The sequence below is a fragment of the Ruditapes philippinarum genome, unplaced genomic scaffold (assembly GCF_026571515.1).
Source record: "Ruditapes philippinarum isolate M1 unplaced genomic scaffold, ASM2657151v2 ctg2233_1_1_1_1, whole genome shotgun sequence".
Lineage (NCBI taxonomy): Eukaryota > Metazoa > Mollusca > Bivalvia > Venerida > Veneridae > Ruditapes > Ruditapes philippinarum.
In genome coordinates this window covers 461823-481727 of record NW_026856137.1, presented here as the reverse complement: position 1 = coordinate 481727, position 19905 = coordinate 461823, and the positions used below count along the sequence as shown (strand labels likewise).

General features: G+C 33.8%; 2 protein-coding genes across 2 annotated transcripts; one reads left to right on the top strand and one right to left on the bottom strand.

Moving 5' to 3' along the window:
- Positions 1–2514: 2514 nt before the first annotated feature.
- Positions 2515–9334, top strand: LOC132745527 (carbonic anhydrase 1-like). The gene is made up of 9 exons (XM_060734476.1): positions 2515–2611; positions 2888–2908; positions 3289–3324; positions 4682–4855; positions 5330–5475; positions 6600–6762; positions 7831–7994; positions 8302–8371; positions 8898–9334. The coding sequence occupies exons 1-9, from the start codon at positions 2515–2517 to the stop codon at positions 9053–9055; spliced, it is 1029 nt and encodes a 342-aa protein (XP_060590459.1). The 3' UTR covers positions 9056–9334.
- Positions 9335–10324: 990 nt separating this feature from the next.
- On the bottom strand, positions 10325–16954 carry LOC132745526 (G2/mitotic-specific cyclin-B2-like). Its single transcript, XM_060734475.1, has 8 exons — positions 16771–16954; positions 16132–16212; positions 15558–15703; positions 14910–15017; positions 13946–14101; positions 13035–13199; positions 12142–12381; positions 10325–11243 (listed from the first exon to the last, which is right to left on the bottom strand). Exons 1-8 carry the CDS (start codon positions 16952–16954, stop codon positions 11112–11114), a joined length of 1212 nt encoding a protein of 403 aa, XP_060590458.1. The 3' UTR covers positions 10325–11111.
- Positions 16955–19905: the final 2951 nt, after the last annotated feature.

Here is a 19905-nt window from a genome sequence, read left to right as displayed (position 1 = left end):
CAAGTTACTGAATAGGGTTGTAACTATAATTTATTAAAGTTTTCAAAAGTAACTTTGTCTACTTGTGATGGTTTGTATGCGATATATTAATTACAGAGAAAAATTAAATTTCTTAAGAAACATTAAAACATTGTAACAAATTGAGTTTGTCCGACAGATTCAAGAACATTTAGCTTTGAAATAAAGAAAATTTAGGGGTTATAAATATCAGGCATTCAAGCTGCTAGTGGCTAGTTAATTCAAATGAAACTGAGAAACATTTAACAATGGCCTTACGTGTTGATCAGACGTATGTAAAAAAAATAGTGGCATCTACTAGAAGGTTGGTAATTCTGTGTGACAAAAAAGTAATAATGACCTGAAAGGGACGTCGGCTTAAACTTGTACATAGGTACTTAAAGTAAAGAAAATTCTCGTGTGTATCCTTAATCTTCTGCACACCGGTTTGTTTTCCATTTCCACTCAGAAAGTAGTCACATTATTGGGGTCAGACTGAGTATAGTTAATCACAGAGATGTCATCTGTAAATAGATATATATTTGGTATGTTCTAGAACTGATTCTAATTAACCGTGTTTGATACATCGCGTTCATATAAAGAGATAAATTAATCCCTAAAGAACACTCAAAATGGCAAAGTGGAAACTGTTGCAGGCCAGGTTTGATCAAGCGTGTTCATGGATGGTAGTGGTGACTGAAAGATGTCGTCCTTGCAACGGCTTATGCAGAATTTAACATTAAATATGAACATGTGGCATTTTAAATGTAAAAAACTTCCGCAAATGTGTTTATACGGCAAATATGTATGGCATGCTCGTGTTACTGCATGAAAAGTAGCGCATGGTCCCCAAGTAAAGCAATGCGTGTGCCCTTAGTAAGAGAACAATGTGCGAAACTTAATAAAATGAAATATTAAGAGGGGATCAAAGGTTATGAAATCTGCGTATCACAGACAAAACGTCAAAATTTTCGAAAGCAGGCAACATAACCTTTGGATGATTCTACAGTATTCAAGAAGGAATGCTGGAATCATCAAACTAGAAAAATGATCAAATGGAAGGATTAATGTCTATAAGGTGTGTGAAAGGAAACAAGCTTCAAAAAGAAAAGTATGCTCTTGCAATGCTAGGAGACACTTCTCCGGTAACAATCAATCTTTGATCACAGTTGTTTGGATACAGCTACATCTTTAAAATCTATATGTTACTACCCGTTTGTTACATTGATTTCATTAGATACGTGACGCTTATATCATCTCTGCAAACCTTTGAACTTAAAACAAAGTAACGGAACAGAAATAGAGAATTAAGAAACTTTATAAAATATGGAACCATTTTCCTGAACGCGACATATTTATTTTCAAATAATTTAAAATCAAAGACAGTTACCGCACAGCAGTAAGATATAAAGTTGTGATGAAGACTTTTAATAGAGCTAGTTTATTTTGACGTGTTTGCTACTAAAGGGTTGTTTGCTAAACAATTACTGCACAGCGGTCAATGTTATATGAGGTCAAGGTCAAATGAGGTAACAAACCTATCTCCTTGGTCATATAACCTGTCAAAACTATTTACATTTGTATAACTTATAATAAAGATGTGTTACTAAAGAAGAATTGAATGTTATCGTTATTGTCCTGTGGTTTAATTAATGACTAGTTGTTTTTGTTTTGTTTTTATTTCGAGTGGCCAAAGGTAAATACATTAATACTGTGGATAGTGTGGATGTCTATAGTTAATGTCCCAATTAAAGGCTAGGCCGACAGTTTCATGTTGCACTTTTCATCAGCTGGCCTATGAATCGAAAGAAGAAACCTCACATTGTTTTGTTTTGTTTTGTTTTGTTGTTCTTTGTTGTTGTTGTTTTTTTTTGTTTTTGTTTTTTTTTTTTTTTGGGGGGGGGGTTGTAATTAACATTTATTTCCCATATTGTACAAAACATGTAACAAAAATTTTTTTGGTCGATATAATGTATTGGCAATCAGTAAACAGTCAAAACGGTGTCCAAACCACCCAACTATTTTTTTTTTTTTTTCGTGACAAAAGCCACCCTTAACTAATACTACAGTGCTTAACAGAATAAAGGATCCTCTTAATAAGGACCTCTTGTATATAGAGGAAATGTTATATTTCTCCTCCGTGCGACCCTGGTCACAGGTTTGACTGTAATTATGCATTAAAGTACATAGTCAATACAAATTCAATAATCTCAAATAAAGCCAAATATCGAAACCTCACATTGTTATTACACTTATAAACATAATTATGGTCAACTAATGCCATTTTCACATAAAAAAAAGACGAACTATTTTTGCGCTGTCATGTTAATAGATATTTCAGTAGTAACATTTCAATTTTGAGTGTTTAATTATAAAAAAGCTACCTAATTAACATATTGTAAGTCAAGAACAATAAAAACATCATCGTCCTTTTTATTACAATAAGCGTTGATGGTTCATCGCGCATTTAGGCATATTTTGGTACATGTATTTTGTTTGTGTGGTAAAGCGGGGATTATGGAGAAAATTGCGTTCGGATGTTTTAGCATTTTTCTGTTATTGCATTTGGTACCAGGAAGTGGTCAAGAAGCACCACAACCTCGGCAGTTTGCATGTATGTTATCCGCTTTTTACGATTTTATGCCATATACTTCGAATAAAGTATTCATGTTTTGTATTTGTAAGTACTTTTGTTTAAAGTATTTCACAATTCTATTAATAACTATAATTAGTATTTGTGAAGTATTACATGTATTTTACAGAACAATTTTTGTGCTAAAATGATCAATTACATTTCTACAGATCTCCCATATTTTACATACAATATGTATTTACGAGTATAAATGATATTTTTGTTACAAAATTTAACGCATATTTTTATATTTTGTAGCGTTCCAAGTGCTGATACCAGGTAATGCTATGTTGCTTTTTATATATCAATTTTTTCTGATCAGATTTAAACTGAGCCTGCAGAAAGCTATGGTTATTTCATTTTAAATAAAAAATATGACAGGCTTGCAAAAATGGAAATATTCTGTTGTTCAAGTAAAAAAGCTTAGTTCTAATACTGTAAAAACTAATGTCATTCGAAAGTATTTTGCATAACTATTTACTTATGCAGCGTTTATGTCTTCGTATATCGTCATTATGGGAACTAAATTATCAAAATATGAAGGAAAACATAAACTTTTCTAATATTAAAATTGTCAAATCAAAGAATATTTATATTCAAGGATGCATAATACATAACATATATTTGTTAATTATGTTTTCATATTTTAATGATTTCAGATGTCTCATACTGGGCATATGGAAACAATGATCACGGTAAGCATATTATAAATAAGGACATCATTGATATATAAACATAGAGAGTCGTCTGGTTAGCTCAGTACTATAGGTAGAGCGTTGGACTGTGAATCCGGCGACCCGGTTTCAATAACCGGACGGTGCAGGTCACTTTCTTTGTGATTCATTATGAATTCCTTTCGATGGTCATTCACACTACCTTTGCTCTAGAATATGCAGAAGTTATCAGTTCCTTGCAAAGTGAAGGCAACTAGTACTGGTAAACGGCTTGACAACTTACCCAGGAACGATGCCGTGACTGAACTTGAACTCTGGTAAATTCAACTGCTGTGATCCTGAGTGAAAACTACCAACACCATCACCACCACCAATTAAAACATGAATCAATTATAGGAACATGTGAACATAACATGTATAAGAGCATGTGAAAATAACCTCTCTTATAAAAACAAGATTAGAACATATTTACATTAATACATGAATACACTACATAAAATTATAAACGGTACACAAATAAGAGCATGTGAACTATCTTCACTTCATTCATTTTGACAATCAATGCTCTCTGGTAATAAACTAAACGTTAATTACGTCACGTTTGACCTTTACAAAAATGCAGTTAATTTAGGCCCATTATGATTATAAAAATGCAATTTTTTTTCTTTAAAAACCTTTTTAATTTCTTTGTGTGCAGTTACAGTCTCCAAAACGTTACTAATTGGCTAATTACCTGATCAACTTTTGCTTCTGTCTCTTTTTGGCAGTTGGTATAGTTATAGTGATTTTGTAAGGAAGTAAAAATACTGCATGTTCTTTGTTTACATTTTTCTACTTCAATGACAAATATTTTTTAATTTCTTTCACGCTCTTAATCCATTGTTAAGTCGTTATAAAGATCATGTTTGCCTTTTTCTGAAATAAGGAAGAAATTATTTGTTTATAGGGCATAATGTGCAATTAGCTAAAGATTAATAGACCGTTAGTCATGCATGTTCATATATACATGAAACATTAAAATTTATTGTAATGAGCCTTTAATATAATATGTGCAATATATGAGCCGCGTCACGACAAAACCAACATAGTGCGTTTGCGCAGTCTGCGCAGTCTGATCAGGATCCATGTTGTTCGCTATCAGTTACTCTCCTTGTAATAGGGTTGGTAAGCGAACAGCATGGATCCTGATCAGACTGCGCGGATGCGCAGTCTGGTCTGGATATATGCTGGTCGCTAATGCACTATGTTGGTTTTGTCGTGACGCGGCTCATATTCTTTCAGTTCGGCTGAGTTTTGTACATCTTGCGAGACTTACAGAAAGCCATCTATATAATGTTAAAGCTTTTCAATAAATCAACAATGCATAACTCTTTTTCAGGACCGATGTACTGGCCGAGCTTATTTCCAAATTATTGTGCTGGTATATTCCAGTCACCAATAAATATTGAGACCAGTAAGACAGTGTATAATCCAAATTTAAAGGAGTTCGCCATTTTCTACGATCCACCTTTGCGAGGATCCAAGTTTGAAGTTCATAATAACGGACATGCAGGTAACTAATCCAAGTTCGTAAAAAGTCGGATGTCCGACACTTTCGATTCCGTATCAAATAGTAAAAGCTCTTGAACGACAAGATCGTTTTGCTCCTGTTAAATACACATTTATTATAACTTCCTGCATAAAATGTAGGCAAATATCGGAAAATGTAGGTTAATATCGAAACGTAAAAAATATCAGAAAATATAGCTTTTTTATTACTTCACTGTAAATTTTCTACCTAAATTGCGTAAAATCTATGTCCTTTCCATAAAGGGTTATGGAAAAAAAATCTTCCAACGGATTACCACATCAAATGATATAAGGATATCATGTCTCTTCTTGCGTATCAAAGGTGTTTGATGTTGCAGCTAACAAACATATAGCATAAGGATTTTGAATTTTTTAATGATTAAAGAAAACATTCACAAAACGATATTCATTCAATATGTAACATATGTTCAAAACATTTATTTGTTACTATTTTTAGTTGAAGTGAATACTGACGGAAGTTTCTACATTTCAAATGGTGGGTTGCGTTATTTGTATAAAACAGCTCAGTTTCATTTCCATTGGGGTAGCCAAGATGCTCAAGGGTCCGAACATACAATTGATGGTGAACGGTATCCTCTAGAGGTACTTACATTTGAGCCGCGTCACGACAAAACTAACATAATGGGTTTGCGAACAGCATGGATCCAGACCAGCCTGCGCATCCGCGCAGTCTGATCAGGGTCCATGCTGTTCGCTATCAGTTTCTCTACTTGTAATAGGGTTTGTAAGCGAACAGCATGGATCCTGATCAGACTGCGCGGATGCGCATGCTGGTCTGGATTCATGCTGGTCGCAAATGCATTATGTTGGTTTTGTCATGGCACGGCTCATTTATATTTTAAAGGCCCATTATGCCACAGGAATACTTTTAGTTTAATTTCTCAAAAGCTTTTTATTATTGATGTCCTCTTTAAGTTTCCAAAAATGTTCTCATTGGCCTTTTACATTAACCACCTTTTTGCTTCGGATACGTTTTGGCAATTACTTTAGGATAGTGATTAAGTATTTTGTATACAATGTACAAGTCAAATTACTACTTTGTTTGCATTTTTCTACATTTCATATTTCGCGCTAATTTTTTAATGTGCTAAGCATCTAGCTTGCTGTAAACTATCATTTCAATCTTATAAAACTAATGTTTGCCTTTTCTAAAGAAGGAACAAATCATTCATTTCTAGGCATATTGTGCTTTTAAACAAGACATCATATGAACGTTTAATATAATCTTTGACAGTGACACTCAGCAATTGCGAGTGTGATCTTTCACATGAATATCGTAAGGAGTGGTAGTTTTTCACTATATGCTAAGCATCTTTTTAAGCGAGTATAGGAGTAAGGTCTATTATACACAAGGTATTGAGGTCCATAATTTTATTACAAACATTTCAACAGATACGTAATCTTCAAAATAGACCAACAAAACGTACCAATTTAAAAGCATATAAGCATGTGTACTTGCTCCGGAGCGTTTTCAATTTTGAAAAATGCCAAAAATTCAAGTTTTCAAAAAAGAAAGAAAGAAAGAAAGAAAGAAAGAAAAGAAAAGAAAAGAAAAGAAAGAAAGAAAGAAAGAAAGAAAGAAAGAAAGAAAGAAAGAAAGAAAGAAAGAAAGAAAAGCATCAATGTGAGTTTTTGAAGATGACGTATCTGGGTAATTTTAATAAAATATTATTATCTATTTTTAGATGCACGTTATCTATTTTTAGATGCACGTTGTAAATTGGAATAGCGACAAATACAAATCAAGTGACGAGGCTGGGAAACATCGGGAAGGTCTGGCTGTTCTGTCAATCTTGTTCAAGGTATCATCATTCGACAACCCGACATTGGAACCAATTATTCGAGTTCTACATCAGTTAAGAGATCCAGGTAAGTAGATTTACATGTTCAAGATGCTCCCTCGGTGACCAAAGACAAAGTTACCAGCATGCACCCATTTCCTGTGTCTAACATAAAGTACAACTTCTGTAGAGCAAAAGCTTTTGGAATACAAGGATTTTGGTTGGTGTTAGTGGTGTGTTCTACAGAAGGCCACCATCCTGCACTGGTTGTACTGTATTCAATTTATTCGTAAAGTCTGAAGATTGCATGGCTAATTGCAATCAACCTGTTAACTGTCTACAATCAGATTTTTAGATTGAATCAATCGGTTTATTTTTTACCTGAAAAAGTATAATCTACCAATTTAGTATAATGACAACTGGAAACAGTGCTTGCGACAGGTACATTAGCTTAACCCTGAACAATCATGTTATGGCCATGCCCTGCTTTGAATTTGTCCTTTTTAATTATTGCAATATTTTATTTCAAAGTGCTCAATTGAGGAGCCAACAGTAAAAAGTCTTGCCATACAACACAGTCGGCATGACCCTTGCTAGTATGGCTGCAAGCATGTAACTAATTATATGCGGCCAAATATTTTTGTCATATTACAAATGCATATTATCCGCGATTTCATTCTTTATCTTAATACCCTGTTGAGAGCATTTACCTCTTTACAACAACTGCATTATTTATCCCTAGAGTAAACAATAAGAATAAAAACCTCCCTACAGAAAGCCTCTCTGCAGGAACCAAAATGTTTATTTTCCCAGGAGTATAACAGAATTTTTATAACTTTAATAACGAATATAATGTTACATATGTTACGATAGGGAAAATATTTAATGTGAAAGAATAAGCTGTTCTTCAATGAATAATTTATATATGTTTAAGTATGCCTGATAATAATTTACAACTTTTTATGGTTTTAAATGCTCAAATTAAGATTTATCAATATAAAGATATTACCGAATTTAACATTTCATGTAAATAAAGGGAGGTTATAAACAAATTATTTTCTATAAAGTTTAAGTCAAATTTTACAAAAAGAAATGAATGCACATATTTTAATGATTACATATAAAAAAAATAATAATTTTGCTATTTTCATCGTAGACAGACATGTATTAGTAACTATACCGGCTGTTTCAATAAAGGAGTTTCTACCCCAATCACCGGACAGATACTTCCGGTACGCTGGTTCCCTTACTACACCCAACTGCTCTGAAACTGTCATATGGACTATTTTTGAACAGAACCAGTACATCTCTGAGAGACAGGTAAGATAATGTGATGCTGACTCACTGGTCAAAATATGCATCTTTAAAACAATGTTTAAAAAAAGACAGCTTCTTAAAAGAAAGTTACCAATATGCTTAAACTATAATAAATGTAAATTCTTTAAAGCTAGTCGGTGGCACATACTATCCAACTCACTAAAATAATTTAGATCTCTTTTTGTGATATGCATTTAATGCTGCAGTGCTTAGATCTATTGCATATTAAATAATTTTGTCTTTATCAAATGTAATTGAAGCAGTAAAATTTACAAACCACGTGTGTATATAAATTATATAATTATTCTAGCTAAGGCACTTCCGGGAGATGTTTACCTCATCACTTCATATTGAAGCAAAAACACGTAACCGGGTACCAGGTAAGTATAACTGTATTATATATAAATATATATAAACTGAACGCAACACATAATTTTAGCAAAATATGAATTGTCGATTAATTCGAAACACCGGCTTATTACCTCTGCCAATTCGTATTTCACCAGAGATGTTCAATTATTTTCTTGGACATTTTTATTTTCCAAAGACATTTTAGACACCCAAAGGATCTTTTCATATACCAGTTGTATGAAGAAATAATATTTTTAGAATATCTTTGAGTAAGTTTTCATAGCAACGAAGGACCTTTAAACTGGCTGTTGATAATGGGTATGTTGTAAAATACTGAAAGAATATTTTTGTTCATTGGTTATTGACAGTGTTAAAAATAAAAGCAATTAGGTATTCTATCAAGAAAGATTAATTGTTTCTAAATGCTGACGTAGAACCTTGTGTATTGCTATATATCTTTTTGACAGTGTATAATAATGTGTATAATAATTTCGAATAGAAAATACATTATAAACATCAAACGTTATTAATAAGCATGATTGATATATTTTGTAGGTGAAGGTGGTGAATGGAGGGCATTATTGTCAGATAACTTCCGGCCGGTTCATAACCTTAATGGTCGAACAGTTTTCCGGAGTTTCCAACACCTCCCGTTACAAAGTGGCCAATCATGTAACCCGAGGGTTGATCTGGATATTAAACTGCGTACCTAACAAATGTACAATATAATAATCATTTATGTTATGTAAGGTCAAGGATTTCTATGCTGAGACGAGAATGTTGTTTGGTAATGCATGTATATAGAACATATTTGTTTGCCTATTCTTAGGGTATTTTATTTTTTATTTAAAAAACGTTCGTAACTTTCCTCTGATGTATTTTTGCCTCTCATTGCTAAATGGAGCGAACAATTGATATGATGGGAAATAAACATGTAATAGACTAAATACTAAAATTAAGTGATCTATAGTCAGACATTCGGTTTATATGTTGTAGTAATTAATAAACATGGACTTAAGGTGGTTTTCAACATCGTATGTGCTAAAAGCTGGGTTATTATAATAGTATAAAAATTATATGTATACAACATGTAGGAAGCTTTTGGCGCCAAAGATGTATAGACTGTAGGAACAACAAGTAAGGAAAATAAGAAACTGTATGTCGGGAATCCGCCCATATTTGCTTACGATTGTTTTGAGATAAGCAATTAAATTAATTTATCCTGCTTCGGAGTTGACATACATCATTAACGATGTAGTTGTATTTTTGTATGTTACATGTCAAAACGTCAGAATGAGTTATAAAATGTAAAAATATGTGAAGAGTATTATACATGAAAATATACTGAATAAAATATTTCGTATTTATGTCACAGGGTCAAGTATACATTGTCCGTATTGCAAGTGCTGGTCTGTTCGTGTCCATGTTTGCCTCTGTATATTTATATGTTAATGTCCATGTCCCCTATTGTTTTCCGTAGTTATTTCTTTAATTCATATACTCATAGCTCATATCTCATATCCAATAGCCATTACCTATACATAATAGTACTTTATAATTTTTTCAATCTCTTCGATTGTCTTTTCTCGCTAATATTTCAATTTCCCCGCTAATCTGCACAACGCATGCATACTTGAATTGAGAAATTGTTGGCGCAGGCCACGGTTTTGTTGTAGTGAAGAATAAATATTTTGAGTAGCGCATACTTGTCTTTTTACAGACCCCTCTACCACAAGTCCAGAACTCACAGCAGAGTCTACGAGCCCTTTGTTTCGTTTGAGCTGCGACATTTAAAAATATAAAAAAACAATTTCCAAACAAGGATACATTGCTATGCCAGCAAGTTTGAACCGTCGCATACGATACTTCTATAAATAAACCTATAGTTCATATCTATAGAGCTATCTCCTTAGCGACATGACTACCTCTTGGTTCAAATGGTTAACTTCTATAGGTGAAATTAAAGAACAAATTAAACAGGCTTTGAACGAAACGCTTTATTGCAAAAGGCAATTTGTAGAAAACTATGGTAACAGATGTAAATATAATTGTACAAAAATAACTTAATGACATTTGATGTCACAAACGAAAATAAATAAATTGTGAAAGTTATGTACAAACAATGATACAAATAAATATGAAAGTGTAGAAGAATGGAAATAGAGGATGAGGTATGCAAGTTGATATAAATAGAAAAAGAAAATTACGTCACGTAGACTGTAAACATATGTAAATGTGTATTTGTAAACATATACAACTGTGTACTTTACAGTGAAATAATGACTGCCGCAGTAGTAAGTTGGAAAGTCATATGGCATGCTTATAAACAAAATGCAACATGTACATTCATTCATAAGTTTTGATTTTTTGTTGTAAAATTATACGAAGTCTACCATCCACACTTCTTTAACGTTAATAAATTTCTCTCTCGAAGCCATCACTTTTCTTCCGGTTATCAGTCCGGTGAAGCGAATCACAATCTAGCTTATCAACTTTTTATTTAATTGTGAAATAAATTCACATTTCTGATCAAACTGCAACAAACTAGTAAATGATTAACATTAATTCAAAATCTTGTTGAAATGGCGTACATATTCTTATATAGCAACATCATCATAATTAATTTCACTTCTAAATTGTCGTCTGCTACCCTTTACTCTTACAAAAACAAGCAATCGCATTCTGATATCCGGTCGAAACTTAATTCAGTATGCAAAATGTCTGCAAGAGCGTGCGTTCAAAAACATCAGTCACGAGATATCTTGATGATTAAATAATGAGCGTCTCCAAACCCTTGATGTTCTTGTTATCATTTTCCTCGGGCCACAGTTCAGCCGGAAGGAGCACTCGGTGCTTGCTGATACAATGGTAATCGTGGTGTTCGTACTTCTGTCTTGCTCCCTGGAAGTATACGAAAATAAATTATACAATGAAGTTAAACATATACTTCTTTTTGCTAGATACTATGTAGTCTTTTTGCTAGATACTATGTAGTAGCGCTATATCTTTTCGCTCTTTAATATAAAATATCCATCGGAAATTCTTGGGAATGAGGCAAGTGCCACCTTCCGATTGATAAGCGTTGCTAAGACGTTCGTCAAGAAGAAAAAGCTTGATAGATAAAAACAAACTTGCTGAATGTGCATGTGTATGGTCAATAAATGTCGGTTATATTTGAATGTGAAAATAACTATTCTTTACGCTTTAAATTAGAAGAAAACAACAGTTGAGTCTGTTGACTTTATTTAAAAAGTAACCTCTAGAGATTAAATAAGGTCTGCTGTACTAGCTAGCTGCAACTTAGGTTGATGAGTGTAACATTATTACTATTGAACAGATATGATTTGATTTGATTTTCTTTAGACCAGGCGGTCAAGGATAGCCTACGAAAGTGCAAGCACTTATTTCCAGTAGGGTTCTCACATCAGCAGACACTAGAGACAGCTATGAGATACAAGGGAATCCGGGAACCAGTCCCCAGCTCTTATTTAATAGATCCCTTGGTTCTTTTACATGCCCAGTGTATAGCACTGATACATGCGAGGATAAGCTGGATTTCGTACCAGTGTACATCTAGGTAGGTGGGAAACACTGATAGTATTTCTGAAAAATCCCAAGGGTGTTACTTAGGATCGAACCCGGAACCTCAGGAGTCACAGTCAATGTTCTAACCAACTGAGCTATCGCGCCACCTGGGCTTTATTGTTTCTTGAGATAGTGACCAATAGCTCCACACCTAAGTTTCTTTAAAGAAAATTAATCTATATTACATGAAAATGATCAAATTTTAAGAACTTACAGAAAACTTGTTGGACTTGTGCAACTTGGCCAATGCTCGTTTCATTGATTTAACACACTCACTCAGATCATTCTCTGAGTACTTGGTGTAATGAGCAAACGCCTGATCCCAGACGATCTCGCATCCTAGAATTTCTCGCGAGAGATAGATGGCGCTGGCTGCTAGCATAGAGTGATAGAAATGAACAAACGTGATGTCCGTTAGCGTCAAATCTAGGAAATACATAGACATGCTCTGAACCTGAAATCAGCAAAAAGAGAGCAGTGTTAAAACTTTGTATTACATCAACGGGGTATATTTTTGTTTCACGAGAATCGAGTATCAGTTGTTAGCAAAGATGGCCCAAACTGAGTTCCATAGTTGATATATTCATGCTATAGCAAATGACAATGAATAAGCTTTTATTAAATGATTAAACGAATTATTAATACGAGTATAACTACAAATATAAATACCATAATTTTTAAATATGTACCATTAAATTGCCTTTAAATATGTATAAGTGTGAAAGGAGCTCCGCTGAGGTACAAAAGCCTAAAAACATAAAATTTCAATGTCTTACATAGTTACATAGATCATATGAGGCACTTACAACAAATTGTTATGCAAATGACAGTAAATAGATATACTCAGAAATAAATTGGAAATCGTATTTTTGTGCTATTCTTAGCCCAATTTGAGTGAAAAACATTAAAACGCTTTTTAATTTTGGATAATTTTTGACAATTAAGATGATTATTCTGGAAAAAAGGAGTGAGCAAATGATCTGAAAGTTTGCATACAAGTTATTGGTCTAGAACTACATCAAATGAAATATCAATCTCGAAAAAATATTTTTAGTCCTGTCATGACAAGAAACCTCAGTAGAGTCCCTTTAATGTAAGAAAACATACCAGTGTTTTCTTCTCACATTGATTCACCAGAAGAAATCTCTCCAGGAATATGATAGGTCCAGGTATATTGAGTTCAAATTTTACTTTCTTCAGGATATAGATTTCCATCTTAAGAACTTGTGACGGCTGGTACGTTCCATCCGTGAGATGACAGAGGTCAGCAATCTAACGAGAGAGAAAAAAAGCTTTTGTGGTAATTGTTCACAAATAAACAAAATTTGAAAAATATAAAGCAGCACAACTCCAAATTTATACTAGTTTTTATGAAAATTTGAAAAATTTATTATATAATTTACACATTGCAAACGGTACGTTCAATTTCAAGTATATTACCAAATAAAGGTCAAAATGTGCAAAACTAGCCCTTAATGCGTTGGTCACGCATAGAAATATGGTGGTAGATACTGCAAAATCAGTAATTCATTTCATATAACATGTTAATCATTACTTGAATCGTGAATATTTTTGCTTTTCTTAACATCTTACTTCATTTTTCTCTAAGTTGTTTTTCTTTTCTGTTTTGGGGGGAGGGAAGAGGGGCTAATTTTTAGGCATGCAGCTTTAAGACAGAAACGTAAATGTACTAGATGGAAAATGCCATTTTCATAAAATTTGCAGGCACGGACGGACTCCTATGACGATATTCTTTCTAAATAAGTTCCTAACATATATACTACACACCGGAAGTCCCAAAAGGAATTAAAGTTCCACGAGGAATTCGAATCCGTACATTGTAACAGTGTTGATCTACAAAATTGTTCAGTTTTCTAAAGCTTGGCATGTATATCCAATTTGCACTAATAATTACGAAGGTATGTAGTCAAAGTATTTCGAAACAATCAAGAACAGTTTAATATGTGCTTGATATTCTGAAAAACAAAGCAAGCTTTATTAACATTAATTTAACTAACCTCTGGTGGAAATCTCTCGTGGTACTTGGCTGCAATGAGAAGGGATGTGATACCGAGGAGTTGAAGGGTGTCTAACTTCACTGTCTGCATGGACAGAAACTTGTCAATCAGGTTAACACATAGATGCAGGGTATACTGTGATAAGTCTAGATGTACCTGTATATTCAACAGATATAATAACAATTACATGTAATTCAAAAGATATATTTATAGGTAAATGAGTTGAATTGCAATATACAGAAAAAAGTGAAAGCAGATTACATATCTTTGGTAGTAAGACTAATAGCTGGTTATAAATGATCGTTCTATGCGTACTCATATTGTAATGGAAATAAAATCATAAAGATTTTTCCAATTTTAAAATAGTACTGACGTGAAATGGCCTTTTGATCATTACAAAAGCCATAATACAAATATGTCAAGAAAGCGTTACTATTTCATAAGAGCCAGCATATTATCTAAGTAATCTACAGAACTTCATTTACATTTGAAATCTGTTGTCAAAATGTTAAAAGTAACTGCAACGCCTAGTAAAAACAGATTCAAAAGGCATAGTTTGAAATGGTTTAAGTCTAATGTACACGTTCGCCTAAGAAGTTTATCTGCATTGTTGAAAAGTTTATATATTTGGTTTGTATGTTTAATGACATGGTCGGTAAGTTTATGACTCTAGTCGGAAAGTTTATGGATCTGGATGGAAACTTGATGGATATGGTTGAAAACTTCATGGATATGGTTGAACACGTTAAGAAAATGTTTGAAAAGTTTATATATGTCTTTAGAAACTTTAATGATATGGTCGGAAAGTTAATGAATAATGTTAAAAACTTCATGGATATGGTCAAAAATTTATGGATGTGGTCGAAAACTTTATAGATATGGTTGGGAGTTTTATATGTATTGTTGGAAAATTTAAGAATGTAATGGGGACATAAATGGATACAGATGACATATTTATGAGTACCTGAACTTGGATAAGCCAGTCCATGAGAACTGTTCTCATATGAGTTGTTACTTCAGTGCCTTTCTGCATGAGGTATCTGTCCGGAAATGTAAACCTTCGTTCTATCATCTGCAAATAATATAACATGAGACATAAAAAGAATGAAGTCCTTAACGTAACTTTGCAGTCATTCTACCGCTAAAAGACGATATCTATGGTCCAAATGACCTAATTGTTATGGTCGCTGGTCACATGGCAGGTTCTTGCCACTGTGTTCGAATCCTGCAAAGCACAATGAAGAAGCCACCAGACTAGCATACTGAAGCTTAGTAGATCTACTAGTGACCAGTGGTACCTAAAATCTTAGTCAACCAGTAAAGCTGACAAGACGGCATATGAGCCGCGTCACGACAAAACCAACTTAGTGCGTTTGCGACCAGCATGGATCCAGACCAGCCTGCGCATCCGCGCAGTCTGATCAGGATCCATGCTCTTCGCTATCACTTTCTATACTTGTTATAGGGTTTGTAAGCGACCAGCATGGATCCTGATCAGACTGCGCGGATGCGCAGGCTGGTCTGGATCCATGCTGGTCGCAAACCCACCCACTATGTTGGTTTTGTCATGGCACGGCTATTATGACCTTAACAATATCAGTGTTAGGCCTACCTGAAGATAGTCAATGATATCCTGGGCATACTCTGAGCATGTTAATGGGTCTTTGATGGCATCAATGTCCAGGACACCGTGGGGTTTTCGGGTCATCACACTGCGTATTTTAACCATGGGTGAATCGACGTCCATGGGCGACAATTCTAAAAAATTGCCACATTATTATAATTTATGAAAAAACAGTCTCGTAAAGAAAATCAATCAATTGAAAATTAAAAAATTATTGAGTTATATTTTAAAAACACTTTTTAAACATCATTTCAATCCGGCATTTGCTTTAATGTAGGCATAATAATGTTCATACGGGTATTTAAAAAATGCATTTTATGCTTGATCTTGAAACCAACTCAACTTAATTGCAATATAATAATTCGCTTTCTAGTATTGAGTGTTATAATGAGGAAACGTGGTCGTGACCCACGACACTTGTTTTGAAAGGCAGATCTCTAAACCACTAAACCACCTAATTTTTTATCTATACCAGTTAGTCATTATTTCAGACAAACAATTTTAACAGTGTATACAAATTTAAAGAAATACAAAGCAATGAAACAAATTAATTTAACCATACCATGGTCATCAGGAACAACATGGCCAGGGGCTGTAACTGTGAACCGTGTTTGCTTCTTTTCACTAAAAGACGCTTTTCGTCCTGAAAACAGGCCAAACGTAACGTTTTTTTTATAATACAAACACTAACGATAACAACGAATAACGAAACGAGAAATGCCAATTTAATTCCAAGATATTATGTTCGCCAGATATCATTTTCATTCACCAGTCACAAATATTTTACACGCAGGAACTTAAGGAAAAATGGCATTATGCTAAAACATATCTCAAACAAGCTCGAACTCTAAATTTAGTATCATAAAACCTGCCGCTATTTCATTTCAGCAAAACAGAGAATCAGTTATATATCCAGTTTAAAAGAGATAGAAAGATAAATTGACATTTTCCAGTTGAAATCGTGAACTTGAAATCGTGAATTTATGAAGCTGAAATCGTGAATTCATAAAGCTGAAATCGTGAATTCATGAATCTGAAATCGTGAATTCGTGAATTCTGTATGTTGAAAACGTGAATTCACGAAGTTAAAATTGTGAATTCATGAAGATGAAATCAAGAATTCATGAAGTTGAAATGGCCCTACCGATATTTCGTACTGTGATTTAAATCTGTTATCGTTTTCATAAGCCACATTACTTACCCCAAGGTTTGAAGGAGACTTTACTGTGAGTCCTTACCAAGGGCACCTTTTTCACCTCTTTGGGTTTGCCGCTAACGGAATCTTTTCTTATCTTGTTTATATAGCCGATATGTTGTCTGTTTGTTCCATCAGATAGACCTTTGGTCTGTAATAGAATAAACGGGGTTTGGGTATTTAAAACCATTTAAATGTGGGTTTTTAAAGTTAGTTTTAAATGCAGGGGGTTATCGTGCTATTTTTTGCAATGCCCTTGCAATTGTTTCCCAAAGATGGGTTTCAGGGGCTACGCCCGGGTAAAAGGGAACGCGTTTGGTTTTTTTAAATTTAAATTTTAATAAAGTACTTTAATTTAAGAAATTTGATTTTAAAGAGAATGAGACTGTAAAACCGAAAAAAAATTTTAATTTTTGGGAAATAAAAATTTCAATTACGGAGACCCCTTTAAAAACCTTAGCATCATAAAACCAATGGGGGGGTTAGCCCTTTAACCCTATTTTAAAAATTAAAAAATGGACTTTTGTTTTTTTTAACCTGGTAAAGGGCCCAATTTAACAATTTTTGGGGAATTTTTTTTCAAAATTTTTAAAGAACTGATTGAAATAGCGAACAGTCCCGTCCATAATCTTGGAAATAAACGGGTTTTGCAAGGGTACAGCAGAAAACCCGAAATTTAAAAGGTTTTAGCTTTTAAATTTAAAATTTTATTCCATTTCCATATACATGTCCCTTCTATCCCTTCAAGTTTTCTTGTTTTCCCTTTTAAAACTTTAGCCCGGGGCAAATGCATTTTTTTGGAGCGAATAACCGTTCTTTTCTGATGGCCTGTTTTTTTCCTCCCCCTTTTTCCCCTTCTAAAAGGTTTTGGGTTTTAGCCATTGTTGTTGGTTATATATTTGGAATGGCTGGATCTCGGGATAAGACGCCATAAATTTGGGGTTTCCCTTGAAAATTAAAAAAATATGGATAAATAAGTAAACGTGTTAAAATTTAAAAATGTGGAAAGTCGTGAATGTTCAGTGGTAGGGTCCGGAAAAAATCTGGGAATCTGAATAATAAAACTGGCCGAATAAAGGCATGAAAATTTTTTTAAATGGTAAATTTTTATACCAAAAATATTTTTAAAAAAAAACCACTATTATTAATATAAAAAAAGTGTCATTATTTCAATGTATTAAAAAGGCGAAGCCCGTTGGAAAGCGATACATGAAACCTCCGCTGCTATGTAAAAAACTAAATAATTGAGCAGTATATATCACGACAAAACCAATATAATGGGTTTGCGACGCAGCATGGATCCAGACCAGCCTGCGCATGACCGCGCAGTCTGATCAGGATCGCGTGCTGTTTCGCATCAGTTTCACTACTTGTTATAAAGGTTTGTAAGCGAACAGATAATGGATCCTGATCAGACTGCGCGATGCGCAGGCTGGTCTGGGATCCATGCTGGTCGCAAAACCTCATTATATTGGTTTTGTCGTGACACGGCTCAATTGATTATTTGTTAATATTTCAACGATAAATACACGCAAAAGGGACAGGAGTGTGAATTGAAGTCCATGCGATAGAACCTTGTATTCAAAAAAAGCCGATCAGTTTTGTGAAATAGAGATTTACATCTAAAAGGATTGGGAATACCTCTTGGTTTGGAGAAGGTAACTTGGAGGAAAGGTTATCCGAATTGCAATTAATTTTTCTATTTGTTATCTTGCATTTTGTTTTTTTGTTTTTATTCCAATTTCAACAAATGTTAAATTTATTTTTTAGTGTTTGCTTGTAATGGTGGTTTTTGTGTTTTTGTTGTGTCTGAATAAAACATGATATCTTTATCAATCTATATTCTCCTCATAGTGTCAGGGAATAATTTGTGGTATATTAGAAAAATTCAGTGATCAACATTCTATTTAGAACCCTGACCCCTTTAAAAACGTGGGTGGGGGGCTGAGGACGGGGGATCGGAAAGTTAAAGTTTTCCGAATTTTTCCATCTCACACTGGTCCAAGTAAATATGCATTGGTATGTCTTGTATTTACGGACTTGTTTTTAAATTATGTTTTGTTTCTTTTTCATTGTTTTGAATATCTTGGGGAGTGAGGGTAGTGGGAACTGTAGTGTAAACACATCTCGCAGAGGGAATTGGGTTTTTCGATTTACTCTTATTTTTTCTGACTGCTTTAACCGGCTTTTTGGCTGGGCCGGTGATTTTGATTAAAAGGTTTATTCTCCGGGGGTGGGTGATAATTTAAATATTGTTGCTGAAAAATTTATATTTGGATTTTGAAATAAAGAGAGTACTTCAAAATAACAGTTTGTTTGGGTGGAGATGATAAATTGCTTGTTTTATTTGCCTTTTTTTATTTTTTTTGCGCTTTTTATCAGTTGGTTTTTAACAACCACTTTTTTTTTTTAAACAGTTAAATACAAAATGTTTTTCTCTCGTTTTAACCAAAAAACGACTTACTTGTAGAATTTGCTGTCAAATTACCAAATATGAATAGATTAATGAATCAAATAAATAAATAAAGAAATATATAAAGAAATAAATAAAACAAATGAAATATTCACTGACCTGTTTATAAGTGAAAAGTTTTTACTCCTGAATGTTTCGATGAGTGAATGACAATCTGCTCAAAATGCACGAGTTATTTATGCTTTCCGCTCGAACAAATCTTTTAACATATATTCAGCCATGCATAACTACTGTGTACTACATATTATTGCCTGAGGTCACTTTATGGAAAACCATAGTTTCCTACTATACTTCTTCTTCTTAAGTGAATTTTTAAACCCCCTCATAAAAACTAAATCCGGTTAACAACAAGCCCGTAAAAATTAAAATTTAAAAAAAGGGGGGGTGATTTTTTTTCATCGTTTCAAAAGATAAGAAAATTCCCAAAGGGAAAGGTGGGGGGCCAAAAGGATCACGCAAAACCCTATCCCACCCCCAGCTGCACAGAAAATTTTCCATCCCCTGATATTTGGTGGCTATGGTTTTAGGCCAAGATTCCCACTTTTGCCCCATTCTTTTAAAAAGACAAACAACGAAGCCCTTTCCCCTTTGTAAAAAAACTTGGGGGGGCCCTTTTTTCCCGCCTGTGAAACCAGCTTTCCCCAGAGCATACCCCAGGGGGGGGCGGG

Bases quoted from the DNA above. Each gene is read 5' to 3' on its own strand.
- LOC132745527 (XM_060734476.1), top strand. From the start codon at position 2,515: ATGGAGAAAATTGCGTTCGGATGTTTTAGCATTTTTCTGTTATTGCAT. The intron at 2,612-2,887 runs GTATGTTATCCG...TATATTTTGTAG, and splicing joins ACAACCTCGGCAGTTTGCAT to CGTTCCAAGTGCTGATACCA. The intron at 5,476-6,599 runs GTACTTACATTT...ATCTATTTTTAG, and splicing joins GTGAACGGTATCCTCTAGAG to ATGCACGTTGTAAATTGGAA.
- LOC132745526 (XM_060734475.1), bottom strand. From the start codon at position 16,954: ATGGTTTTAAATACCCAAACCCCGTTTATTCTATTACAGACCAAAGGT. The intron at 16,213-16,770 runs GTAAGTAATGTG...GCCTGTTTTCAG, and splicing joins AGTCTCCTTCAAACCTTGGG to GACGAAAAGCGTCTTTTAGT. The intron at 12,382-13,034 runs GTATGTTTTCTT...TGCTGATTTCAG, and splicing joins AATGTGAGAAGAAAACACTG to GTTCAGAGCATGTCTATGTA.